At 48.1% G+C, this 21,390-nt stretch overlaps 2 protein-coding genes, 1 long non-coding RNA gene and 1 pseudogene across 3 annotated transcripts; 2 read left to right on the top strand and 2 right to left on the bottom strand.

Moving 5' to 3' along the window:
- Window positions 1-177: 177 nt before the first annotated feature.
- On the bottom strand, window positions 178-1,806 carry LOC120641490. Its single transcript, XR_005662282.1, has 3 exons — window positions 1,568-1,806; window positions 1,150-1,495; window positions 178-681 (listed from the first exon to the last, which is right to left on the bottom strand). It is a non-coding gene; the product is annotated as an uncharacterized LOC120641490 (long non-coding RNA).
- A 2,298-nt stretch (window positions 1,807-4,104) lies between these two features.
- On the top strand, window positions 4,105-8,474 carry LOC120641486 (probable pectin methyltransferase QUA3). The gene is made up of 7 exons (XM_039917656.1): window positions 4,105-4,600; window positions 5,282-5,485; window positions 5,569-5,779; window positions 5,868-6,129; window positions 6,230-6,601; window positions 7,059-7,154; window positions 7,986-8,474. The coding sequence occupies exons 1-7, from the start codon at window positions 4,217-4,219 to the stop codon at window positions 8,206-8,208; spliced, it is 1,752 nt and encodes a 583-aa protein (XP_039773590.1). The 5' UTR covers window positions 4,105-4,216; the 3' UTR covers window positions 8,209-8,474.
- A 216-nt stretch (window positions 8,475-8,690) lies between these two features.
- On the bottom strand, window positions 8,691-10,708 carry LOC120641488 (RHOMBOID-like protein 2). The gene is made up of 5 exons (XM_039917657.1): window positions 10,117-10,708; window positions 9,828-9,991; window positions 9,562-9,725; window positions 9,208-9,455; window positions 8,691-9,101 (listed from the first exon to the last, which is right to left on the bottom strand). The coding sequence occupies exons 1-5, from the start codon at window positions 10,464-10,466 to the stop codon at window positions 8,990-8,992; spliced, it is 1,038 nt and encodes a 345-aa protein (XP_039773591.1). The 5' UTR covers window positions 10,467-10,708; the 3' UTR covers window positions 8,691-8,989.
- Window positions 10,709-19,362: 8,654 nt separating this feature from the next.
- Window positions 19,363-20,387, top strand: LOC120640283 (annotated as a pseudogene).
- Window positions 20,388-21,390: the final 1,003 nt, after the last annotated feature.

Genomic DNA, 21,390 nt, shown 5'->3' with positions numbered 1-21,390 from the left:
CAGCCTTTTTCAACAAAAGAAACATGGCTAGCTGAATATCTACAACTTGGCTAGTAACACCAACGAACATATACACCCCTTTCTAGTTTCTACAACCTGTGATCTGGATCTCACTCACAGATCCTTGCCAGCAGCAACTTCACAGTGTTGTGTCAAGGTCCGAGTAGAATCGTTGGCGGCTGAACGGGAGGAGGCTGCTGTATGCACAATCATGCACTCCGACAAAGAGAGCTTCAGTGTCAGGACTGAATGATAGGCCTGCGATCTCACCAAAGAAATCCAGTTCCTGCTTACTGCTGTACCCACTATCAACATCAAAGATGTGGATGAAATCTGCAGACTCTGCATATTATTTCGCCATGAAATCCACCAGTAACAAGCAAGTTGTTTTTCACTGCCAAAGTACTTACTTGAGTAATGATAAAATCCCACATAGAAATTTCCATGGTGCTTCTGAAGTCAACAAACAAACAAGATAAGAATGGTATTACCATACATCAAATAGAGAGGACTCGAAAATAAATGTTTGGAAGAGAAACCCTGTAGCTCACATGGTGCGACATGCCCTTAAAGATCAATGATTTCTTGCTTCTCACGAGTCAATGCTGACCAATGAAGCACAGAGTAGTATGACATAAGATACACATCATGCCTTGTCGTTGCCCATACTAAATTTATCAACTGCAGAACATCAAGGAAGCAACCTCAACAAAAGAATTTGAGCAGCCAATTGACACCTTAGTTCTACAAACATACAAGGCAACTACATAGAGGTAGCCTTAAAAAATATGACACTTAAGGTCCAAATGGATATAGAAATCTGCATTCAGTGTTAAAAATGGTGCAGCAAAAATGGTCGTTCTGGTGCGCTAGGACACCAATTCAATTTAACTGACCAGCCACATTTCGGCCGAGTAATTATTGAGAAGGATCAGAAAAGGCTAAACTCTTGGTGGTACTACTATAGAGTGTTTGTAGTTCACTAGTTACCACTATTCATGAAGATAAGTTGTCTCCTTTTTCTTAGTTGGACATGACAAACATGCGTTGTAGCGCTGTTTAGCAAACTTCTATAGTAATTCAGCACACCATGACACTGAGTTAATTAAGGGAGATATGTAAAGTTAAATGATGAAACAGGATGCTTACCTTATTTCTTACAAGTCCAGCAATCTTAATAATGCCACATTTCATCTAATCATCGACATTTTTTGTAGGCTGCAAAACAAAACAAAAAAACTCTACCCGGGGGTGTGAAACGGACCCCACCGTTTTTTCATTAAGAGGAAGCATAACCGGCTAACCGGGTAGAGAAACCCCCCGAACCCTGGCCCATGCCCGAGATGCCCAAGCCTTGCGGCGAGCACAGCGAGGGGTTTTTTTTCTCCCAGCAGCCTGAAATTCGCTTCTGATGAGATTCGAACTCAGGACCTGCTGGGAGCGCGACGCTACCGGGCCGGGCTAGCCATCTCAACCGCCCGGCCTTTCGCGTCGGCTGCAAAACCAACAAGAGCAATATTAGATATGAATTCTCAAGAGCAAAGCCAGCAAATCCAGCAAGCATCACCTTGCAACAGTCCGGCGGTGCCCTCCTGGCTGCGGTTGCCGCCGCCAATGACTGGGCGGCCGAGCGGGGGACCGTCCGTAGGCCGACTCCTCGGCGGTGGCGAGCCGCTGCCCGCCCTCCTCCCATGGGCCTTGCGTCGGGTGCGAGATGCACCGTCGGGGCCGATTTGCCGCCACGGATCCCTTCTCGGCGGCGAGCTTCGAGTCGCCGGCCATGGAACCCTAGCGCCGAGCTCGTGACATAGGCCTGTTTAGTTCGTTTTACATGTTTTTGCAAAAAAAAATTTGCGTGGGAATCTTGCCAATTTGAAGTACTAAATGAAGTCTATTTACAAAACTTTTTGCACAGATGGGTTGTAAATCGCGAGACGAATCTAATGATGCTAATTAATCCATGATTAATCAATAATTAGCAGATGGTTACTGTAGCATCACTGTTGCAAATCATGGATTAAGTAGGCTCATTAGATTCGTCTCGCGATTTACAGCCCAACCATGTAAAAAGTTTTGTAAATAGACTTCATTTAGTACTTCAAATTAGCAAAATTCCTTTGCACTTTTTTGCGTTTACGACTTTTTTGCGTTTACGGGGTGGGAACTGGTCATAGATGAACGGGATATGGAAGAAGTGAACGAGAAAAGAAATGAAGGGAACGAGAAAGAGAAAGAAAGAAAGGAAGGAAAATAATATAATGAATGGGTATTAATATTTTTTCCTACATTATTTTTATACTACCTATACTACCTCGATATACTAGCCCATACTACTAATCAATGTTTTAGTAGTATAGATAAATCTCAACCGTTCGATGTTTACATATAAATCTTTCTCAAATGATAGTATATGACCATATTGTGCACCGTAAAAATCCTCTGTTGTTCAGGACGGAGGCAGTTGGTAGTTCGTGCATGTCTTCACGGTGTCACAGAGTCGTCGCACGGTGCCTTTACGTACGCCAGACAGGTGTGGAACAATGTGCTGCTGGTAGTTGCAGTAGTTTGTCAGATGTCGAGGGCACACTAGTCAACTGAAAAGTCACGAGATTCTCTTGCCGGCATGTCAGGCCGTACTTGACCTACTGGTCAACACGGTGTGATTTCGCTTTACAACTTTTTTATCAACTTCATTTTTTTTCTCTGCAAGAAACTTTCTTCTGTATCTAATTTATCTCAGCTCGATACTGTACAGATTAGCAATTTGTACGCCGGATGTTCGGTCTACGGAAATACCGTCACCTACAGGCGCTGCAGCGACAGCGGAGGCAGCGATGTCGACGACCAGAACAAAATTCAAAAACCTTTTGAGACGACCGAGTGGGGGAAGAACTTTATTTAGATGGGCTAAAGGCCCACAGTGGGTCGAGGATGCGAGCCCACAACCTCCTGGAACTATGCCGGTCGGTAGTGCTGTCTCTCCTCTCTAGAAGTTGCCTATGCTGGTGGGCTGGATCGAAATGGCAGCATGTATGGGCCCGATCTGGTTTGGCGGCATGAACCTCGTGGGGGAATGAAGGGTGAGATTGGCTGAGCACCTGAGATCAGTCTGCTAATGAAACAATGATATATGTGTCAACACAAAGAAAACAAGTGCATCTAAAATGGTTAGCAACCTTCGACTTTTTTCTGCTAAAACTTAGCCGATCGCTAGCAAATAAAAGTTCTACATCTGTTCTAAAATATAAATTATTTTCATTTCATTCTAAGCCAAACATCTCTATTTTGACCAAGTTCATGGGAAATACAACAATATCTACAAAATTCATCATTTCTTAATATCTTGTTTACTTTAATATTGTAGATGTCAAGATCTCTTTGTACAAATTTGGTTAAACTTGAATGAATTCGAATTAGAACAGATTTAGAACTGCCTACGTTTTCAAACGAAGGGAATTCAAGTCTGGCACCGTAGGAAATGGCAGAGACGTGATCCTGCAACTCTGCAAGGGCAGCAGCGCGAAAGAGTTTGTTGAAGGAGACGAAGAAAGGAAATACCAACGGCTTATTAGAGCACGGTGAGTAGGAGGAGGAAATAATTATAATGTGCAACAAAATTGTTTACTCCTAAGTTTGAGGCTCACTCAAATTGTATTAGTGTCGTTTATACGACCTACGCCTACTAGTTTTTTTAATAACAAATTGCTGCCTTTTTTAAGACAAATCAAACTCTGCTGTTCGATCTGTATTGGACATTAGCTGGTTGTTTAATTTTTTGGTGGAGCTAGCTGTTTAAGTTGAGAATGTATTAGGTGCAAATCAATTCTCCGTGCAAATTATAAAAACTTCAATCTGGACCATCAGATCAACATACAAAGGAATTGGGTAATTTTCCAATCTGGATCCGCCCTTGGATTGGATAATCACATTTTTACAAATCCCCCCTCCCACCCTTCTGTGTCCCTCCCCTTAGATGTTGACCTGATGACTCAAATTAAAGTTTCTATAATTTGTATGGAGAAGTTAGTTTGCATCTAATATGTTAATCAGGTGAACAACGAAAAAAAGACGATACCATTCCCAGTTTCCACGCGCTGTCATCCCGCGAAAGCACCGAAATCCAACACACACAGCACAAAGAAAAACACGCGGAAATCAAAACCCTGATGGCCTGATCCAATCGAGCTCGCAGGCTCGCCGCCGACTCCGCCTCCCAATGGGGCTCCTCAGCTCCTTGCCGCCGCACCGCCGGGGCGGCGCCCTCTCCGGCTGCTGGCAGTGGTCGTTCCTCGATGTCGTCTGGGCGGTCTTCCTCCTCGCCGTGTTCGTCTTCCTCGCGCTCGTCTTCACGCCGCGCCGCGGGGGCGGGGACCCGCTCTCCGTCGCCCGCTCCGGTGGCGCCGCGGCGGTGCCGCCGTGCGCCGCCTCGGAGGTTGACCTCCTCCCCTGCGAGGACCCGCGCCGAAGCTCCCGCCTCAGCCGCGAGATGAACTACTACCGCGAGCGCCACTGCCCCGCGCGTGGCGAGGCGCCCGCCTGCCTCGTCCCGCCGCCGAGCGGCTACCGCGTCCCCGTGCCCTGGCCTGAGAGCCTCCACAAGGTGCCTGCTGTCGGCAATGGCCTTTCGATTCTCAGAAGTCATAACATATTGCTTGTTAATTACAGCACCTTTTGAGCATACATTGTAGCGCCAGATTCGTTTTGTAAAGCTTAAATAGTTTCGTACTTGTAGCTTTGTGCTATTGTATGACTTGCTTCTGCATCTAGGTGTAGTGACTAAATCCTCGTGGTCTACTCTACTGATTCAAATCATGTGTAAAATGGATTTCCTAGTATGCACTTATAAAACTGTGAGTTCTAAATACTGTCAAGGGTGATAGATTGGCTAAAGATTCGCTTACTGTTAGTTGTGTCTGTCTACTTGTCTAGAGATTATTTTTGGGATTAGTACTTGGGAGATGATAGATGTGGCTCAGTTGTTTACAGTTTCTGTAGGAATCAGTATATAATCTTGAGCAAGTGATCAGACATTCTGTGCTAGTGTAGTGTGCATGATAGTCTTAAGCTTGCAAAACAGAAGAGTTCAAAACTTTGACGTGTTGCATTGGTAATTTAGTATACGACCTTAAACAAGGGCTATAAAATTGATTTGGAATTTTAAGTTTCAATTATAATCGTGTTTTTTTTAATTTAATGTTTTATCATTGGAATATAGGAATGTAAATAGTTTCCCATTTATTTTGTTGATATTTATTGTTCATAATCATTTTTCTCTTTTCAGATCTGGCATGACAACATGCCTTATGGTAAGATTGCTGAAAGAAAAGGTCATCAAGGGTGGATGAAGCATGAAGGTTCATACTTTATTTTTCCTGGTGGTGGGACTATGTTCCCTGATGGAGCCGAACAATACATTGAAAAGCTTAGCCAGTATGTTCCTCTGAAAACTGGTGTCCTCAGGACAGGTCTTGATATGGGATGTGGGGTAATATTTTAAACCAAACTTGGAAGGTTCTAGGTTTTATTTTTAAGAAAAAAAGGGATACAATGATCTTTTCCTCTCTGAAGGTTGCCAGCTTTGGAGGGTTTTTGCTTAAGGAGAATATCATGACACTTTCATTTGCACCAAGAGATTCTCATAAATCTCAAATACAATTTGCTTTGGAGAGAGGAATTCCAGCATTTCTTTTGATGTTGGGCACACGTCGTCTTCCATTTCCAGCACAGTCCTTTGATTTTATCCATTGCTCCCGGTGTTTGATACCTTTTACTGCCTATAGTAAGTATTTTTCTTCTTCTGCATCCCATAAGGTGCATGGATGTGTGCGAACACTTTGGACCAGCCTCTGACTTGTAAACTCTGACAGATGGAACTTATTTGATTGAAGTTGACCGTTTACTTAGACCGGGGGGGTATCTAATCATATCGGGTCCCCCTGTGAGATGGAAGAAGCAGGAGAAGGAATGGGATGAACTTCAAGTAATGGCAGGAGCTTTGTGCTACAAATTGATGACTGTTGATGGTAATACTGCCATTTGGAAGAAACCTGCTGAGGCTTCATGTCTTCCTAACCAAAATGAAGTCGGCCTTGATCTGTGTAGCACCGATGATGATCCAGATGAAGCATGGTACTTCTTTTTCCTGTGTCTACAAACTATATTTATAGCTTGAAATTGAGAGTGCTAGAAAGACTGTTGTATTTTTTCATATATACGAGTTCTGATGCAGGTACTTCAAGTTGAAGAAATGTGTTGGTAAAGTTTCTATGGTGGAAGAAATAGCTATTGGTTCCATTCAAAGGTGGCCAGATAGGCTATCTAAACCTTCTGCTAGGGTATCACTTATCAACAATGGAGCAAACTTGTATGAAGTAGATAGTCAGAAGTGGGTGAGGAGAGTATCATATTATAAGAAATCACTTGGTATCAAGCTTGGGACCACACACATACGCAATGTCATGGATATGAATGCATTCCTCAGAGGTTTCGCAGCCGCTATAGTGTCTGATCCTGTATGGGTTATGAATGTTGTTCCTGCTCGAAAACCATTGACACTTGGAGTTATCTATGATAGGGGCCTTATTGGGGTTTATCACGACTGGTATGAACGTAACTTACTACTAATGCAAACTCTTTGAACTTCATCATATTGATAATTTAACATACAACGTTGTTACTCCACAACTCTTTGCTATAGCTCTTCTGCAAACTTTAGCTTGAATTTTCTGGTGTATCTGACATAGCATTTATCAAATAATCGAGTTGACATTATAATCCTTGGGAACTCTTTGGAAACTCTCATTTTTATTAGTATTTGGATATTTGCTTCTTTGAATAGATCTGAGAGACACCATATAGCTTTTAGAACCGTACTTTCTACATGGTCTGGTCACTTCACAATTAGTTAGATATATAGTTGACTTTTTTTGTCAACTATCATATGCTCCTTCGTAAATGTTGCACTTGTTATTTTAAGTTTATTTGTTGATGAAATATTCATCTAATAGACAGATCGTCATGGTCCTGAATTTTTACTGATTATATGTTTTTGGTCTCAGGTGTGAACCATTCTCGACATATCCTCGAACTTATGATCTCATTCATGCTGATGCATTCGACTCCTTGATAAACGATCCAATTTCAGGCACTAGCAGGTACACCAGCCATATACCTGGAGTTATGGTGCCAATTTTCTATGATCCTTATTTTGTGCTTGTTTCCTTTTTTTTCGGTTTACTACAGTAGTATATTCTCCAAGTATTTTGGCTTGATTTTTCCTTCATTAATGTGGTATAGAAAATTTTTTCTCTCATAGTCCATCTCTTGTACTGCTACATATGTTAAGAAAAAGGGCCACTGGCATGTGAATCTCACAAATGTAAATTAGTAACAATCGGTAGTTCTTTACAAACTTCCTAAGACTCGTTTTCTGTTTAGTTTTTGAAGTCCTAGTCCTTATCTTTTATTTGTTTGTAATGGCTTGTGCAGCATGTGCTCAGCTGCTAAATTTTAGGTCCAGTCAAGTCAGTTTACTCGTTTATTTGTTTCAATGGCTAGTAGTGCGATGTGAGTTCCATCTTCAGAATATACAGAAACCATTGGCTTGAGCAGCATGCGCTCCAGCTGCTTAATTTTAGGTCCAGTCAGTCCACTCATTTATTTGTTTCAATAGTCAGCAGTGCAATATGTGTTATGTCTTCAGAACCTACAGAAGCTTGAGTTTAAGTAGGCATCCTAGACCGTGATCGAACTTGATTTTTTTAGAAAAATCTAATTATGGTTGACTTGAGTGAACAATTAAAGCACAGAAAACTGAAGTACTTTGGGAGTTGTTCCTGTACTATTGTATTGGCCTTTAGCAGCTCATAGTACAATTAACCTCAGTCTTGCTAGATTCATGCAAATATATTATGCACTAATGTTACCATAGGCATACCTTTATGTTATTAATCTTACAAAGGGCTCCGTGTGACTTCTTTTTTCAGATGTGATCTGTTTGATATCATGTTGGAGATGGACCGCATACTGCGGCCAGAAGGAACTGCTGTTATACGGGGCTCCCCAGATCTGATAGACAAGGCAGCACAGGTTGCTCAGTCTGTTCGGTGGAATGCCCAGGTGCATGACAGTGAACCAGAATCAGGTAGCACCGAGAAAATACTTGTGGCTACGAAAACATTTTGGAAGCTACCGCTAACATCACAATAGTGTAACTCTAGCAATGCATGTGTGAACCCTTTGCACTTACACTCAACTCTGTTTTTTGGGGGAGTGGGCTAGATGGACATATGAGGCTAATAGGATTGATGAAATAGTTTAATCGAGGTGATCATTCTTTTGTTTGTTCCATAGTGATAGGTTAGGTGTGGTGTAAAACTCTTTGTGGCTCCATCCCCTTTTCCATTTGACAGCTAAATACAGATTGATGTTGTTATAGCATATTAACATTTTGTTATGTGATTTGGTTTATTCCATCGGTGGTTGCGGCACTCAATGATCAGAAGACCAACCAATCTAGTTATCTCTAGCTGTATATGAGATTGCTTCAATCCTGACATGATTTGAGCCAACTGTATCTGTTTCATGCTCAAACAAAAAAGCTGACCCATTCAGCAAACGTGAAAGTGGTTCAGCTATCAAATGTGATATATTATTAGTCTCGACATTGCAAAACGGGAGAGAACACACGATGAACCAATGAATAAACGCATCAATCAGAAGACAGGCAGTGTGATTTACAGAGTTCTTAAGATATACAAGAAATATTACTGATGAACTCCTCATGTGCAAAGAATGCGAAAGGGACAAGTTTGAAATTCTATACAAGGCAGAATTTAAAAACCAAACTTGAAAGCAATATATTGACAATGTCGTGCAAGGTGAGGGGGCATGTATCTATCTTGACATTGTCTCCAATGGTGGGGACGCATGCTCTCACTTCTCCTGTAAAGATGCGAGAGTGCTAACGCGTCGCTAATCTCTGTTCAGGTCAATTGTCACACTTCCAGCTTGACGTCGGCACGCAGGTGAGGTAGTGACACCAGCTGCAGTGATCGTTGCCGTTCTCTCCCCTGAACACCATGACCAATCCAACAGCAAACCTGAGGCAATGCATAACCAAATGTAAGAAGCCAGAACTGAAACGTTCTGATCGCATTAGCTTTCGTACGGGAGCTTTCAGTCCGTAGGACAAGGAATTATGCTTACCCTGCAGCCAGCAAGACGAGTGCAAGAAGCAGGAGGATGATCTGATACGCCTTGTACTTGTACTTGGACTTTGACTTGGCACCGAAGGGCTGCTCCAGCCACCCGAACTGGGGCTGGATCAGCAGCACGAACCCGAGGAGGAAGCCGGTGGCGAACCCGCCGATGTGCGCGAAGTTGTCGACGAGGGGGAGTATGCCCACCGCCAGGTTGATGGCGGCGATGATGATCAGGTTCACCAAGGCTGCAAACTGATGTGAATTCAGCAGATTCAAGGTCAGATGTCAGCGCGACGACGAGATGGTGCTCAATTGCTCAGAGCTCAATCAAATGGCCCAAACGGGGGCAGACGCGTACTCTGTTGGTGTAGATGGTCCAGTTGGTGATGAGCTCCGACAGCATCGCTCCGAGGAGGCCGAAGAGCGCGCCGGAGGCGCCGACGGAGACGCCCTTCCTGATGAAGAGCACCGAGAGCACGCTCCCGCCGAAGCCCGAGACGAGGTACACCAGCCCGACCTTCCCTGCGGGAGGACGACGGCGACAAATGCCGGTCAGGTCAGAAACCGTGTTCATCCGCGTCGAAGAGGAGAATTCATCCGGCGTCAGGTGTTAGGGGGACTTACAGAATCCGAACTGCTGCTCGAGGCGGACGCCGATGAGGATGAGGCTGATCATGTTGGCGAGCAGGTGGATGAGGCCGGCGTGCAGCCAGGTGCACGACTCCAGCCGCCAAGCCTGGCTCCCGTGCACGACCTTGTACCAGTCGAGGGCGCCGTACTTCTGCAGCCTGCGGCGAGACGATCGAGTTCCGCGATCAGAAAACCAGATGGGGGAGAGAGGTTCGTCTTCCTTCCTCTGCACTGCAGCAAAGAGATTGATCTCGCGGGGGCGGGGGCAGATTGCGCTGCTTACGTGGCGGCGGAGGGGCCGAGGAGGGGGTTCTCCTTGAGCGGCTGGAAGGAGAAGCGGCGGAGGAAGCCCCGGCCGACGCAGTCCACGCCGCCGCGCGGGCAGTTGTTGGCGAACATGACCACGACGAACATGGCCACGTTGGCGATCACCACCAGCGGCACCAGCCACGACCAGTGGTGCCGCTCGTGTGCCGCCGCGTTGTCGTAGTAGAACGGCGACGGCGCCACGTACGGCGGCGCGCTGTCGTTGCCGTTGCCGACCACGCTGTACCGCCCCGGCGGCGGCATGATCCCCGTCGTCGCCGGCGCCGCCCGCGCCGGGCCGCCCGCCTCCACGTCGGGGTTCGACATCGCCGGACCACTAGACGAGCGGACGCGCTTCTGGTTCTGGGGCTCTGGGCGGGTCTCCCCTCTCGGCGTCTGGCGTCAGCTGAATGGTTCGTTCGGCTCTCCGGGTGGAGAAGAAGAAGAAGAATACGGGGTGGGCGCGGCGATGACGACCGGAGACTCGGCGTGGGAGGAGGTTTTAACCGGTGGCCTTTTGCGTGTTTCTTGTTTGGCCTTTTCTCTTGTGAAAAAATAACACGATCTCCTGCTGTTCAAATTAAGGGGGCAACGAACCAACGACCGAGGTGGTTTTTTAGGCGCCTAAAGATTTAGCTTAATGCAACTGAGAAAGAGTCTCGACATTTTACTTTTAATATTTCCTTCAATATTGTCGGGAGGTTTAATTTTGTGAGATTGCTTATAATAGTTGTTTGTTATCGATCATGGTTGTTGGAAAGACTAGGAGTTGGGGCGACATTTTCGGGGGGAGCTTTGTGGGTTCGAGGAGTTGGGTTGATGACGCGATTAGAAGTTGACCCGCCGGCAGTCTGATAGTAGAGCTGGAGTAATTTTTTAACCTGACAAAATAAACTATACCTTAAACAAAAGGTAAAGTAATGTTAAGATACAGGTCAGCTCTAACCTGAAGCTTGCCAACTGGCAGCTGCAGTTCCTTCCTAGGGCCCTGTTTAGTTTCCAAAAAAGTTTACACAGTATCCGTCGCATCAAATCTTCGGACACATGCATGGAGCATTAAATATAGTTGAAAAAAACTAATTATATAGTCTAATTGATAAGCACGAGATGAATCTTCTAAGCCTGATTAGTTCATAATTGGACATTACTTGTCAAGTAACAATGAAATGTGCTACAGTACCAAAACTCAAACTTTTTCACCAAACAAACACACCCCTAGTAGGAGTATTACAGATCTCCAGATCATGCTGCTCCAGCCTTCAATATTCCATGCCTGTAACTTGATCTTGTCCGTAGCTTCGATAAGCTAGGCTAGTGTTGGTTAACCTCGACAGTTTAGCTGGTTCTGTGGAGCGAACGTTAGTTTCGTCCACCTCAAGTCGTTTTTTTTTTGTTTGAAAAGATCTCATGTTGTTTTTATTTTCGCTAGGATGCTTCCCTCCCTGGCACATCGTTACTGCTGAAAGCTCCTGCTGATGACATGAGGAGCGCGTCGGCTCAACATTGCCATTTCAAAGAACCACCACCCCCACGCGTTCCTGCAAAAGCACTCCATTTTCGTGGCTTCTGAACCATATTTCGCTCTCTTCCCCTTTGGTTTTGGGTGCGACCAAGCTTTCAGAAGCACAGCTGCCCAATGCTGATGCGTAATGCACGCCCCTCCTCACTTCAATCTGGCCCATCACCTGCATTCTTTTTTCTTCCTTCCTTAACGTGGCTCAAGAAAGAAACAGCCCGGTGCCTCATCCTTTTCCGAGAGGCAGCAGCAACCATCTTCATCTCAAAAGCCCCCCCCCCCCCCCCCCCCCCCCCCTGTTTCTCCTCTTTTGCTCGTGCCGTGCTGGCGTTTCTTTTGCCGTTTCTGCCGTCTGTTCCCTGGTTGCAGTATTGCACCATGCTGTTGCTGTAGCAGCTGGACACCATTGTTTTTTTCTTTCTTTTTTTTTTGAATGGTCAAGGGGGAGTATCTCCACCTGAATTGTATTTAAAAGGTGTGGCAGACCACAAATCAAAAACCTTATTTTTAGAGAAAATAAGACAAAACCCACATTGCTCTCGATTAATTTGGGAAAACCGGGTTAAAACCTCAACAACCACCTAGCTAAAATAGGTCTAAACCAACTCCAGAGCCCAAGCACATGGGCAAATTTGTGGCATAACTACGAATAGAAAAAAAACACACACCCTAGCATAAGGGTGGAAATGTGGCACAACCAGCACCACGGTCCGCTACAAGCCAAATCGTCTCACGAAGTCGTAGCTGCAAGCGCCGTCCATTGACGCTGCCCCACGCCGCACTTAGTTGCCGTCATGGTTCGCTGCAAGCAGCTAGCCGGCAACGACGAGACAACCTCTAGCCGCCAACCAGCCATCAATGTCATAGGCTGAGTTGGTTTTCAAGCAGCGACGCCTCCGAAGAAGGGGACGATGCCACCGATCACCACGAGCCTCGGCTGCAGGCTGCAACGGAACAGGTTCTCCAACGACGACGCTTCCAAGGAAGGAACGACGCCGAGGGCGCCGCCGCCGCCCGCCTGAGCGAACTCAGGCAAGGTTTTCACCGAGAGAGACCTGTCAGGGAGAGGAGGGCACCTCGACAACGCCCCCAAGGGGGAACATGGCATCCACTGAACGTCGTCGCCGCCGACCCGGTCAGAGGCCGAGTAAGACTTTCGTCTGGCAAATCCCTCATCCCACAGGCCAGGGGTTCGCGCTGCCCCGGGCCGCCGCTGCCGCCTCCATGCTCGGCGCCGCCACGAGCCCGCCGTGGGGGTGGGGGGGGAGGGAGCCGCCGCCGCATCACAGGCCGTGTGGATCCAGGCCGGGAAGCGCCGGATCCGGACTCCAGGATGGCGGGGCCTTCCCTCGTCCGCCCAGGGCTACGGCGCTTGGCTCCCGCGCAGCCCAGCCCAAGAGCGGCGGTTGCAGGGCGCCGAGCCGCAGCCGCAGCCGCCGCACCAGACCTTCCCAGGGCGGTCAACGCGCCACGCCGGTCTGGCCACACGGTCTCGCGCCACGACGGCCGCGGACCCAGCACCTCCGCCCTGTACCGCCGACGGGGCCCGCACCATCGCTGGACGCCGCGCGCGCTCCACTGGTGCGCCGCCCAGACCGGCCAACAGAGGCCCTCCAAGACGGCCTGTCAACCGCCGCCACTCGCCCGGCCGCCGGGGCGCAGGCACCGAACGCCGCTGTGGCAGAACCGCCTAAATTATCCCGGCTCAAGTGCGCAGGCCATCACCATAAATGCAACATTAGCTTAAACGCACTTCAAACGGAACAATTCTTGGTCTGTCGGGTAACGTCCCGATACAACCACCGATTCTCGGATCGAACAAGCATACCCCGCACGAAGGCGAGTCCAGAGATATTACAACCACAAATTTTACAACACAGGCAAGTTCAGTAGTGATTACAAATCAGTTCAAACCATTATTACAAAACCAACTTAAGTAAAGCAGTTATACCAACTATAAGTGTAAGTTCAGAGTTTAAACAGCGGAAGATAAAACATGACGGCTACAACACATCGTAAAAAGGATATCAGGCTAGCCCAAGCATGGTATCACTCGTCATAGTCATTGCCGGTCGAAGACGTATCCCACTCTACGGACCAGCCAGGAGGCAACGAGTAAGGATAGGTCAAGCTAGCGATCTGATCCTCAAAACTCATACCTGAAAAAGGGTTTCAACAGCAAGGCTGAGTATTCTAATACTCAGCAAGACTTAACCGTCAACGGGTATAAGTACCCCACTTTAACTAGACTATGCAAGGTTTTGTGAGGCTCTGGTTTTCCTTTTGCTGAAAAGCAATAAAGAGTATGTCCTTACTTTCAAGTTTTAGCTTTCAAGATTCTAGTTGATTAACCATTCTATGTAAGCAACTACTATCCAATCATGGTAGAAATCTAAGCAAACATCAAGATTGATTAAAGTATTGTTGCTCTTCTTACTCTGTGTGGCAAAGAGATCAAGCAGTCTCATTTCATCGTGAGAGGCAGACGATTCTGAATCGAAATTCAACCTTGCAAGGATAACCTAGTACACATGTCTGGAACACCGTCGGGTCATTCCCAAACAACCGTTGACCTTTCTTTCCGGCTTGTGGATAGGGTCACTCTCCCCGACTACAGGGCTCCAAGGCCGAACCTTGTCCCTTGAAGTCCTAGTGTTGCGCAACATAAACATAAAACATATCCCTACTAAGAGAGTGAAAGGTATATCCACTCCCCGGTCCAATCGGCTACTAGGCTTGCCGCGTACCATATTTACGGCATGTGACTAGTACTTTCAAAAACTTAACCAGCACTACCACACACCGCGACCTTAGCAAGTTCATCAACACAGACGGGATCTCACATAAAGTCATGATATCGATCACAACCCCGTCCGTCGTCCTTATATTGATAACAGAAAGTAAACAGGCAATTCCTATAAAGCTTGCGAGTGACAGGCAATCACTCGACTTTTACCGGTCCTATAAGCTTAGCAAGTAGTCGAACTCAAGTCTAGTGTTCAGTACATAGGTTTCTAGGATCATGCATCTAGGGTTTCAATTCAAATCCTAAGAACTGTAAATGCACAAGTAAGTAATAACAGTAATTGATAATAATTTGAAATATAGGTTATGCCCGGGGCTTGTCTTCTCTGTAGTTGCTAACTATTTCAGCTCTAGGCTCTTCCGAACTTTGGTCCGGGGCTTCAGTTAGTTCAGCAGTGTTTACTTGAGCTTCGAGATCACCTCCGTCAGATTCAGGGATCAGCTCGTACGTCCCGTCCGATAAGGCAGTCGTGTATATATGTAATGCAAGAACAATATTAAAAACATACATGGGCAATCATTTATAGAGTAGTTAAATAACAAATTTAACTACACAAGGCATCATGATCAACAGCACAAAAGAAGTTGACTAACTTCATGAACAAGTAGGGTGGATTCCTATAGCAATTACTTCCATGTTTGCAAATAAACATATAACTCAAAATAAAAACAGTAATTAATTTACCAAAAATTACCCTAAACAGAAAATGAACAGATTAAGCTACCCTGTAAAAATCATGCCAAGACATGTAGCCATTTAATCACAACAATTCATTCATTCAGACAACACCTCCAACAAGTTTGAATTATACTAGTCAAACTAAAACAAAACATGAGCTAAAAATTTAACAGTAGGTCTATACAGGGATGATATAGCTACTGTGAATTTTTCATGATTTTATCTACAAATAATTAATTCTGAGAAAATAAACAAAACAGACATCAGTTTAGCAAGATTCAAATTTAGCTCCTGTTCTAGTCATGAACTGAGGCTCAAACTTCCTGGACAAACTCAGCTACTCACAAAGAGCATGCAGAAATAAATTAATGATTTATTATGAACATAAAATATTTACCATAATTAAAGTCTACTAAACAAAGATTAAATCAAATAAATAGCTACACCAAAGAACTGATCATGAAATTTTTATAGAAAAACAAGTGTTACAAGTGTGAACTACCATAAAAGTTTTACTGCAAGACATGGCTTTATACAGTAGTTAAGAAAAAGATGAAAACAACTAATATTTATGCACTAGAAACACAAATCAATTTCTACAGCAAAAACTTGCAACTAAAGTCTAACATATTATGGTTCTACTGCATAGATCTCTTCAAGAGGATTCCAAAACATCAAGATTTGCTATTTTACGAATTTTCTACGAATTGATATTGAATTTCAAAGATCACAGCAAACCATTACAAACAAGTCCCTATAGCACTATTCAAATGTGTCACTGACTACGCAGATAACCCCCTGGGGTTTTTCAAATTCAAACACTGACGTCCCTAGCCGTGTCAGAGAGGGGAGGCGGGATTTGACCGGCCGTTTCCCGGCGAGGGGCTCACCGGCGGCGAGGTTAGAGGGGTGTGGGAGCTTCACAGGTTCAAGACGCACCACTGGGTGGTCTTGGGGTGCGGGGAGGGGCTCGGAGGCGGCGGCTCGACGGAGCAGGGCGGCTCGGCAGCGGAGGCAAGCGACGGCGAGGGTGCTCCGGTGAGGATTGGGCGAGGGGAAGTGGCCTGGGAGTTGCGCGGGCTCACGGCGGAGCTCGCTAGGGGGTTAGCGCGGTCGGAGGAGCGGCGGTGAGGCGGCTCCGCGGCGGGGGTGAGCTCGCCGGGGTTTCGAGCGGGGCGGCGGCGGCGTTCTGCGATGTGAGAGCGAGGAGAGGGCAAAGGAACGCACGAAATCGAGTCCTGGGGTTCTTGTAGCACTCAGGCGCTCGCTAGAAAGGGTGCGGCGGGAGCTGTCCACGGCGACGGCGAGGTGGCGGTCGCCTGGGCGGCTCTGGAAGCGGCGGGGCACGTGGCACGGGAAGAAGAGGGCCAGCGCGAGGCTAGAGGGCGGTGGAGGAGGTCGTCCGCGACGCGTGGGTGCCAGCGCGCGGCGAATTAATGGCCGGAATGGCCGGGAAGGCGCCGGCGGGCGGCGCTGTCGGTGGACGGCGACGAGAAGCAGAGCAGGGAGGTGGGAGATGGGGATAAGGGTCGTTTTGAAATTTCCAAAAATTCCAGGGACTAAACTGTAAACCAGCGATAACTTTTAAACTAGGGCTCAAATGAAAAAGTGCCCAACATGAAAGTTGTTCAACTTTTCAAGATCTACAACTTTGATGTTGTGTAAAAATTTATTTGACCAAAAATTCAAGAGCTAAAATTAAAATCATTGAAGGGATTTTGAATTCTAGGAATTTTGTCTTTTTTCAAAGCAAATTCACTTCAAACATAGACTTAAAAGTAAATTTTGCTGCCATGCATTAAATGCACTGAAATTTTGCAAAAACACCCTCCACAAAAGCTATAAACAGAAATAACTAAAGAAAGGACCTTGCATAAAATCATAATTACACATATAGCCTTTTATAATTACAAAAAGATCCTTTTTAAGCAAATCAAGTACATGATGCATAGCAAACATACACAATTACTGTGCAGACACCTATTTAATTACTGTGCAGACACCCGGGGTGTTACAGCCGCCGCCGCCCGCCCAGGCCGGAGCACGGACGCCGAACGCCGCCGCGCGAGATCCACGAAGCCGCGCCGCCAAGGCCACTGCACCAGCTGTGCGCGCGAGCCCGACAGCCACCCCGCCCGCCGGGGGCCCAGTGGGACGCCATCTCTGCGTGCAGCCGCAGCCCAGTGCCGCGCGGCGTTGCCGAGGCCGCCGCCGTGCCCCGTGCCCCGCGCCTGCCCAGATCCGGAGCACACAGCAGGCCCAAGGCAAAAAAAGCTCCCGCCGCTGCCATCCCATGGGCCGCTCGGGCTTCCGGCGACGGCGATGGTGGGAGGAGGGAGGGGGTGGCGGCAGCTAGGGTTTGCTTGCCGCTCGAGCCGCCCGAGCGGGGGGCGACGTGGGGGCCGGGCGAAGAAAATCCTCTTTTTTCTTTCTTTTTGAAAGACCTGGGCATTGCATGGTGCTCCCGCAGTTGGCTGCATAAAGGATAAAGGATCCCTGCTTTGCTTGTGGCTAGTGGAGTCCCACTCATCGTTTCATCATAGATAAACGAAGATAAATACTACGCCATCTGCGCTTAGGCTGTAAACTGATAATTCGTCAAGTCCTGACTGGAGGCGTTTCATTCGGTTCCACTCGATTTCCATGGAAAAACGAACGTGGACCTGGCAACGAAAATCCCTCGTGGACCCAGCAATTCCTCTACGCTCGTGTCGCCAAATGGGTTCAGCGTCCGAACACGCCGCCGGTGGTTCGCGGCCGCTGTCGGTTTCTTCCTTGCTCCCTCAGGCCGGCAGCCGGCTAGAGAACCGAGGCGCACGGCGACGGTGCCGATGCCGTGGTGACATGAGCACACACAGCAGAGCGTTTCCAGGCCGTGCCAGTTTGACACGGCTGATTAGCGGTTACGGGACGAGCGGGTGCCCGTGCTCGTGCAGTTCCGTCGCGTCGCTTCTACGCCCGGTAGCGAATCGGCCGTCGCATCGCAGTCAGATTGGGCCCCCTTCTTCGTGCACGCACAGCTGACCCGCGGCTCGTCTCTCCGCTGTGCTTTCTTACAATCTGTACTACTAGGGAGTATCCTCTAACCGCTGATAGGTTGTTTGGCGATGCGGGTAGGTTGTTTGGCGATGCGGGTAACCGATTAAATCAGGGCCAGCGTCACGCACGAAAGAGTCCTGTTAACATCTGATGGGGCTCTGATACGGCCGGTATATAATCACTAGGTTGAACCAACCAATCATGCTAACTGACGAGAGAATATTGGATGTGCAGGTGCACTTGCATAGCCGTCGTCAGCTCTGCAGGCCGTGTCAAGTACATGCGGCACCGGTAGTTCCCAAGCTGATCATCCTGGCAAGCGTGGCAACGACTGCTGCTAGCGAGGTGGATTGTCGCCGTCGGCCAACGGACCTGAATGTGCCAGGATGCGGACGTAGGAGATTTGGTGGGGGCTTCATCTGATCTCAAGTTCTGAACCCCCGGCCATTCAGGTTAGGTGCAGCAGCTGCTGTGCACCTTGAACCGGCGGCGGCGGCCGGGAGGGATGCGCGAGCAGGTGCGGGTCTGCGGGAGGGAGTCGGCGGTGGGAACGGCCACAGGATCAGAGGCTGTTCCTCGCCGAGAGTGCCGTGTCGGTCGGAAGACACGCAAGTGGTTGGCACGAGACGGGGTCAGAGTCCGGGACGAACGACGACGACCTGCTCGCACGTCGGGGCCACACGAACACGAGGAGTCACTCGTGGGGCTTGCCTGGGGACGCGTCTGCAAGTCTGCACGCGTTTCGACTTGCTGCCTGCCTTTGAAAGGCCTGAGATCCTTCGTGGTCCGTCTGAATGGAATCCGCCTGCCACGACCGGAACTCGTATGCACAGTAACACACTCTTTCATGTGTACATCAACCGGAAACAAAATCACGGCCTGCCATCGTTCGTAGCTTGGAGGCCACCGGCCCAGGATCTCTCGGGACTGATTGGATCCGGCCCGTTCTGTACATAGGAGCACGTTGGGCTCGTTCAAGCCTTGCGGCTTGCTGGCCCGGCATATTGCTTTTCCTTTGCGCCCGGCCGTTTCTCTCTCCGCTTCCCTCGCTGCCATCGAACTCCAACAGGAGTCTGACTCAGTCTCCAATCCCCCCTCGCTGCCATCGCAACCCTAAACCCCCCAACTCCCAAGCCCGCGCCGCAAGCAGCAATCGATCGCGGAGCGGAAAGATCCAGGCCGGCATGAGCCATGAGGCATCATCAGCACACCCCTCCCTCTGCCCGCCCCGGCACGGCCACCCACCCGACGACAGCGGCGCTCCCCCGCCGAGCTGGGTCCTCCTCGACCTGCACCCCTACATCGCCGACCGCGAGAACACCTCCTCAGCCTACGGCGAGATGAGCAACGGCGAGGCCATCCGGGCCACCTTCTGCACCGCGCCGCCGCCGCTCGTCTCCTACATCTGCGTCTGGTGCCCCAACGCTCGCGCTCGGCGAAGGTGGATTGCTGGGCTTTGTTGACCCCTGGAGGGGCATCCTCGTCTGTGACTTACTTGGCCGCAAACCTGAGCACTACCTGCCTCTCCCCCAACACCTCGTCAGACTCAACACGCTCCATCATGAGCCTTTGCTTTTACGGGACATTGCTTTTGTCAAAGGTCGCCTCACCCTGGTTGAAATGCACCGCAACTACACTACCTCTGACAGGAACCTAAAGCGCCTGAACTGGGAAGTTTCCACATGGAGCACATCCAGTCCTTGGGAGGGGCAGGATGGTTGGCAGATGGACTACAGGATCAATACTAGCAGTATCGTGGTTGACGATGGTACTGCCAATGTGGACTTGTTGATTAAGCTACAGGACAATGGAGCCACACCGCCTCTGCCAGCCTTGGATAGGCTTCACTACTTTGCTCATCCCACGCTGAGCTTGAGCGAAAGTCACACTGTTTACCTCATGGGCAAGGCCGGCATGTGGGACAAGAAGGCACTGGTGCTGTCTGTCGACATGAGGAACGCAAGGCTGCAGGGAGTTGCCGTGTTTGACGCAGAACGAATGATGGGTGTTACGTATACACAGTCCAGGGTCTCCAAATCGTTCGGCATGGTTCCAGGTGAATCCCTGATCGTTTACCTGACAAATAAAATATGGTAGTTAGCTGATATATGTTTACATTTTCTGAAACCTGATATTATCTAGACGTCGGTGCTGCTTAGTAGAGATTTTACAAGGGTCTAATCCAAGCACAGATATATGCACATTTTCAGTTGTTTCTGCGCCAGCTCTTCTGCATGGCAATGATGGCATAGGAGATGTTTTGCTGAAACCAACACAGTCTTCAGCTGTATGATGTGGAAGCTGGTATTCCTGGCAACTTTTGGTAAGGTCCGCCAACGAACCTGCTGCGGGGTTGCCAGAACATCCCCTTCATACGGACGGCCCTATAAAAGCAAGCATTTCTTGAAGCGTCTGAAAAATGTCACGGTTTTGTGGATTACAAGCAGTCAGGTTTAAGGGCAGCCGTTGTTTCGTCACCTGGTTTGGTCTTTCCACCATCCAATCCGTCTGAGCATAGCGGCCGACGCTACGAATTGTCAGCCAAGACAGGATGGCGGTGATTAGCACATGATCAGCTATTTGCTTGACTAGCAACTGTGTGACGGTGTGAGAGGGGAGTAGGAGCAAGTTGTTACCACGAGCAGGTCACGGGGCTCGCACGTCATGGCCGCAGCTCCCCAGGATCTGGACCTGGGGCGAGTGCGCACCGCGTAACAGAAGCGATCTCATTGCCTCATGGGTCCTCTGAATCAGTTCTGAACTGCATGCTGTTTCAGTTCGTCCGACGACCGAGAAGATGGTGGCACGCAGAATAGAGACCGTAAGTTCTTGGCCATTTGACAGCGTTCTAAAAGGCACCATGAATTCTCAGCCATTTGACATTGTGGCCCGTTATATTGTTGAGGACCTCAACGCGCTTTTTTCATTTTTATATAAAAAAAACAAAATTTCAAAAATATATGCCGAATAGTGAAATTTTCAAAAATAGGTGCCTGTCGCCCTCCTACTGAGCGACAGGGTGTCTGTCGCCCATCCAGTGGGCGACAGGACCTAAATGTAAAAAGAAATTTACATTTAGGTCCTGGTGCCCAGGGCGCATTACACAGTGAACTTATAAAATCGATATAAAATCATAGAAAAATAAAAAAAATACAAATTCAACTATTCTGAATTCTATGAAACAAGATCTACAACTTTTGTTACATAATATT

Source organism: Panicum virgatum, chromosome 7K (assembly GCF_016808335.1).
Source record: "Panicum virgatum strain AP13 chromosome 7K, P.virgatum_v5, whole genome shotgun sequence".
NCBI lineage: Eukaryota > Viridiplantae > Streptophyta > Magnoliopsida > Poales > Poaceae > Panicum > Panicum virgatum.
This window is presented reverse-complemented; position numbering and strand designations above follow the sequence as displayed.

Coding starts and splice junctions, on each gene's coding strand:
- LOC120641486 (XM_039917656.1), top strand. CDS start 4,217: ATGGGGCTCCTCAGCTCCTTGCCGCCGCACCGCCGGGGCGGCGCCCTC. Junction 5,486..5,568: donor GTCTTGATATGGGATGTGGG/GTAATATTTTAA, acceptor TCCTCTCTGAAG/GTTGCCAGCTTTGGAGGGTT. Junction 6,130..6,229: donor GATGATCCAGATGAAGCATG/GTACTTCTTTTT, acceptor GTTCTGATGCAG/GTACTTCAAGTTGAAGAAAT.
- LOC120641488 (XM_039917657.1), bottom strand. CDS start 10,466: ATGTCGAACCCCGACGTGGAGGCGGGCGGCCCGGCGCGGGCGGCGCCG. Junction 9,726..9,827: donor CGAGCAGCAGTTCGGATTCT/GTAAGTCCCCCT, acceptor GTCCTCCCGCAG/GGAAGGTCGGGCTGGTGTAC. Junction 9,456..9,561: donor GGACCATCTACACCAACAGA/GTACGCGTCTGC, acceptor AATTCACATCAG/TTTGCAGCCTTGGTGAACCT.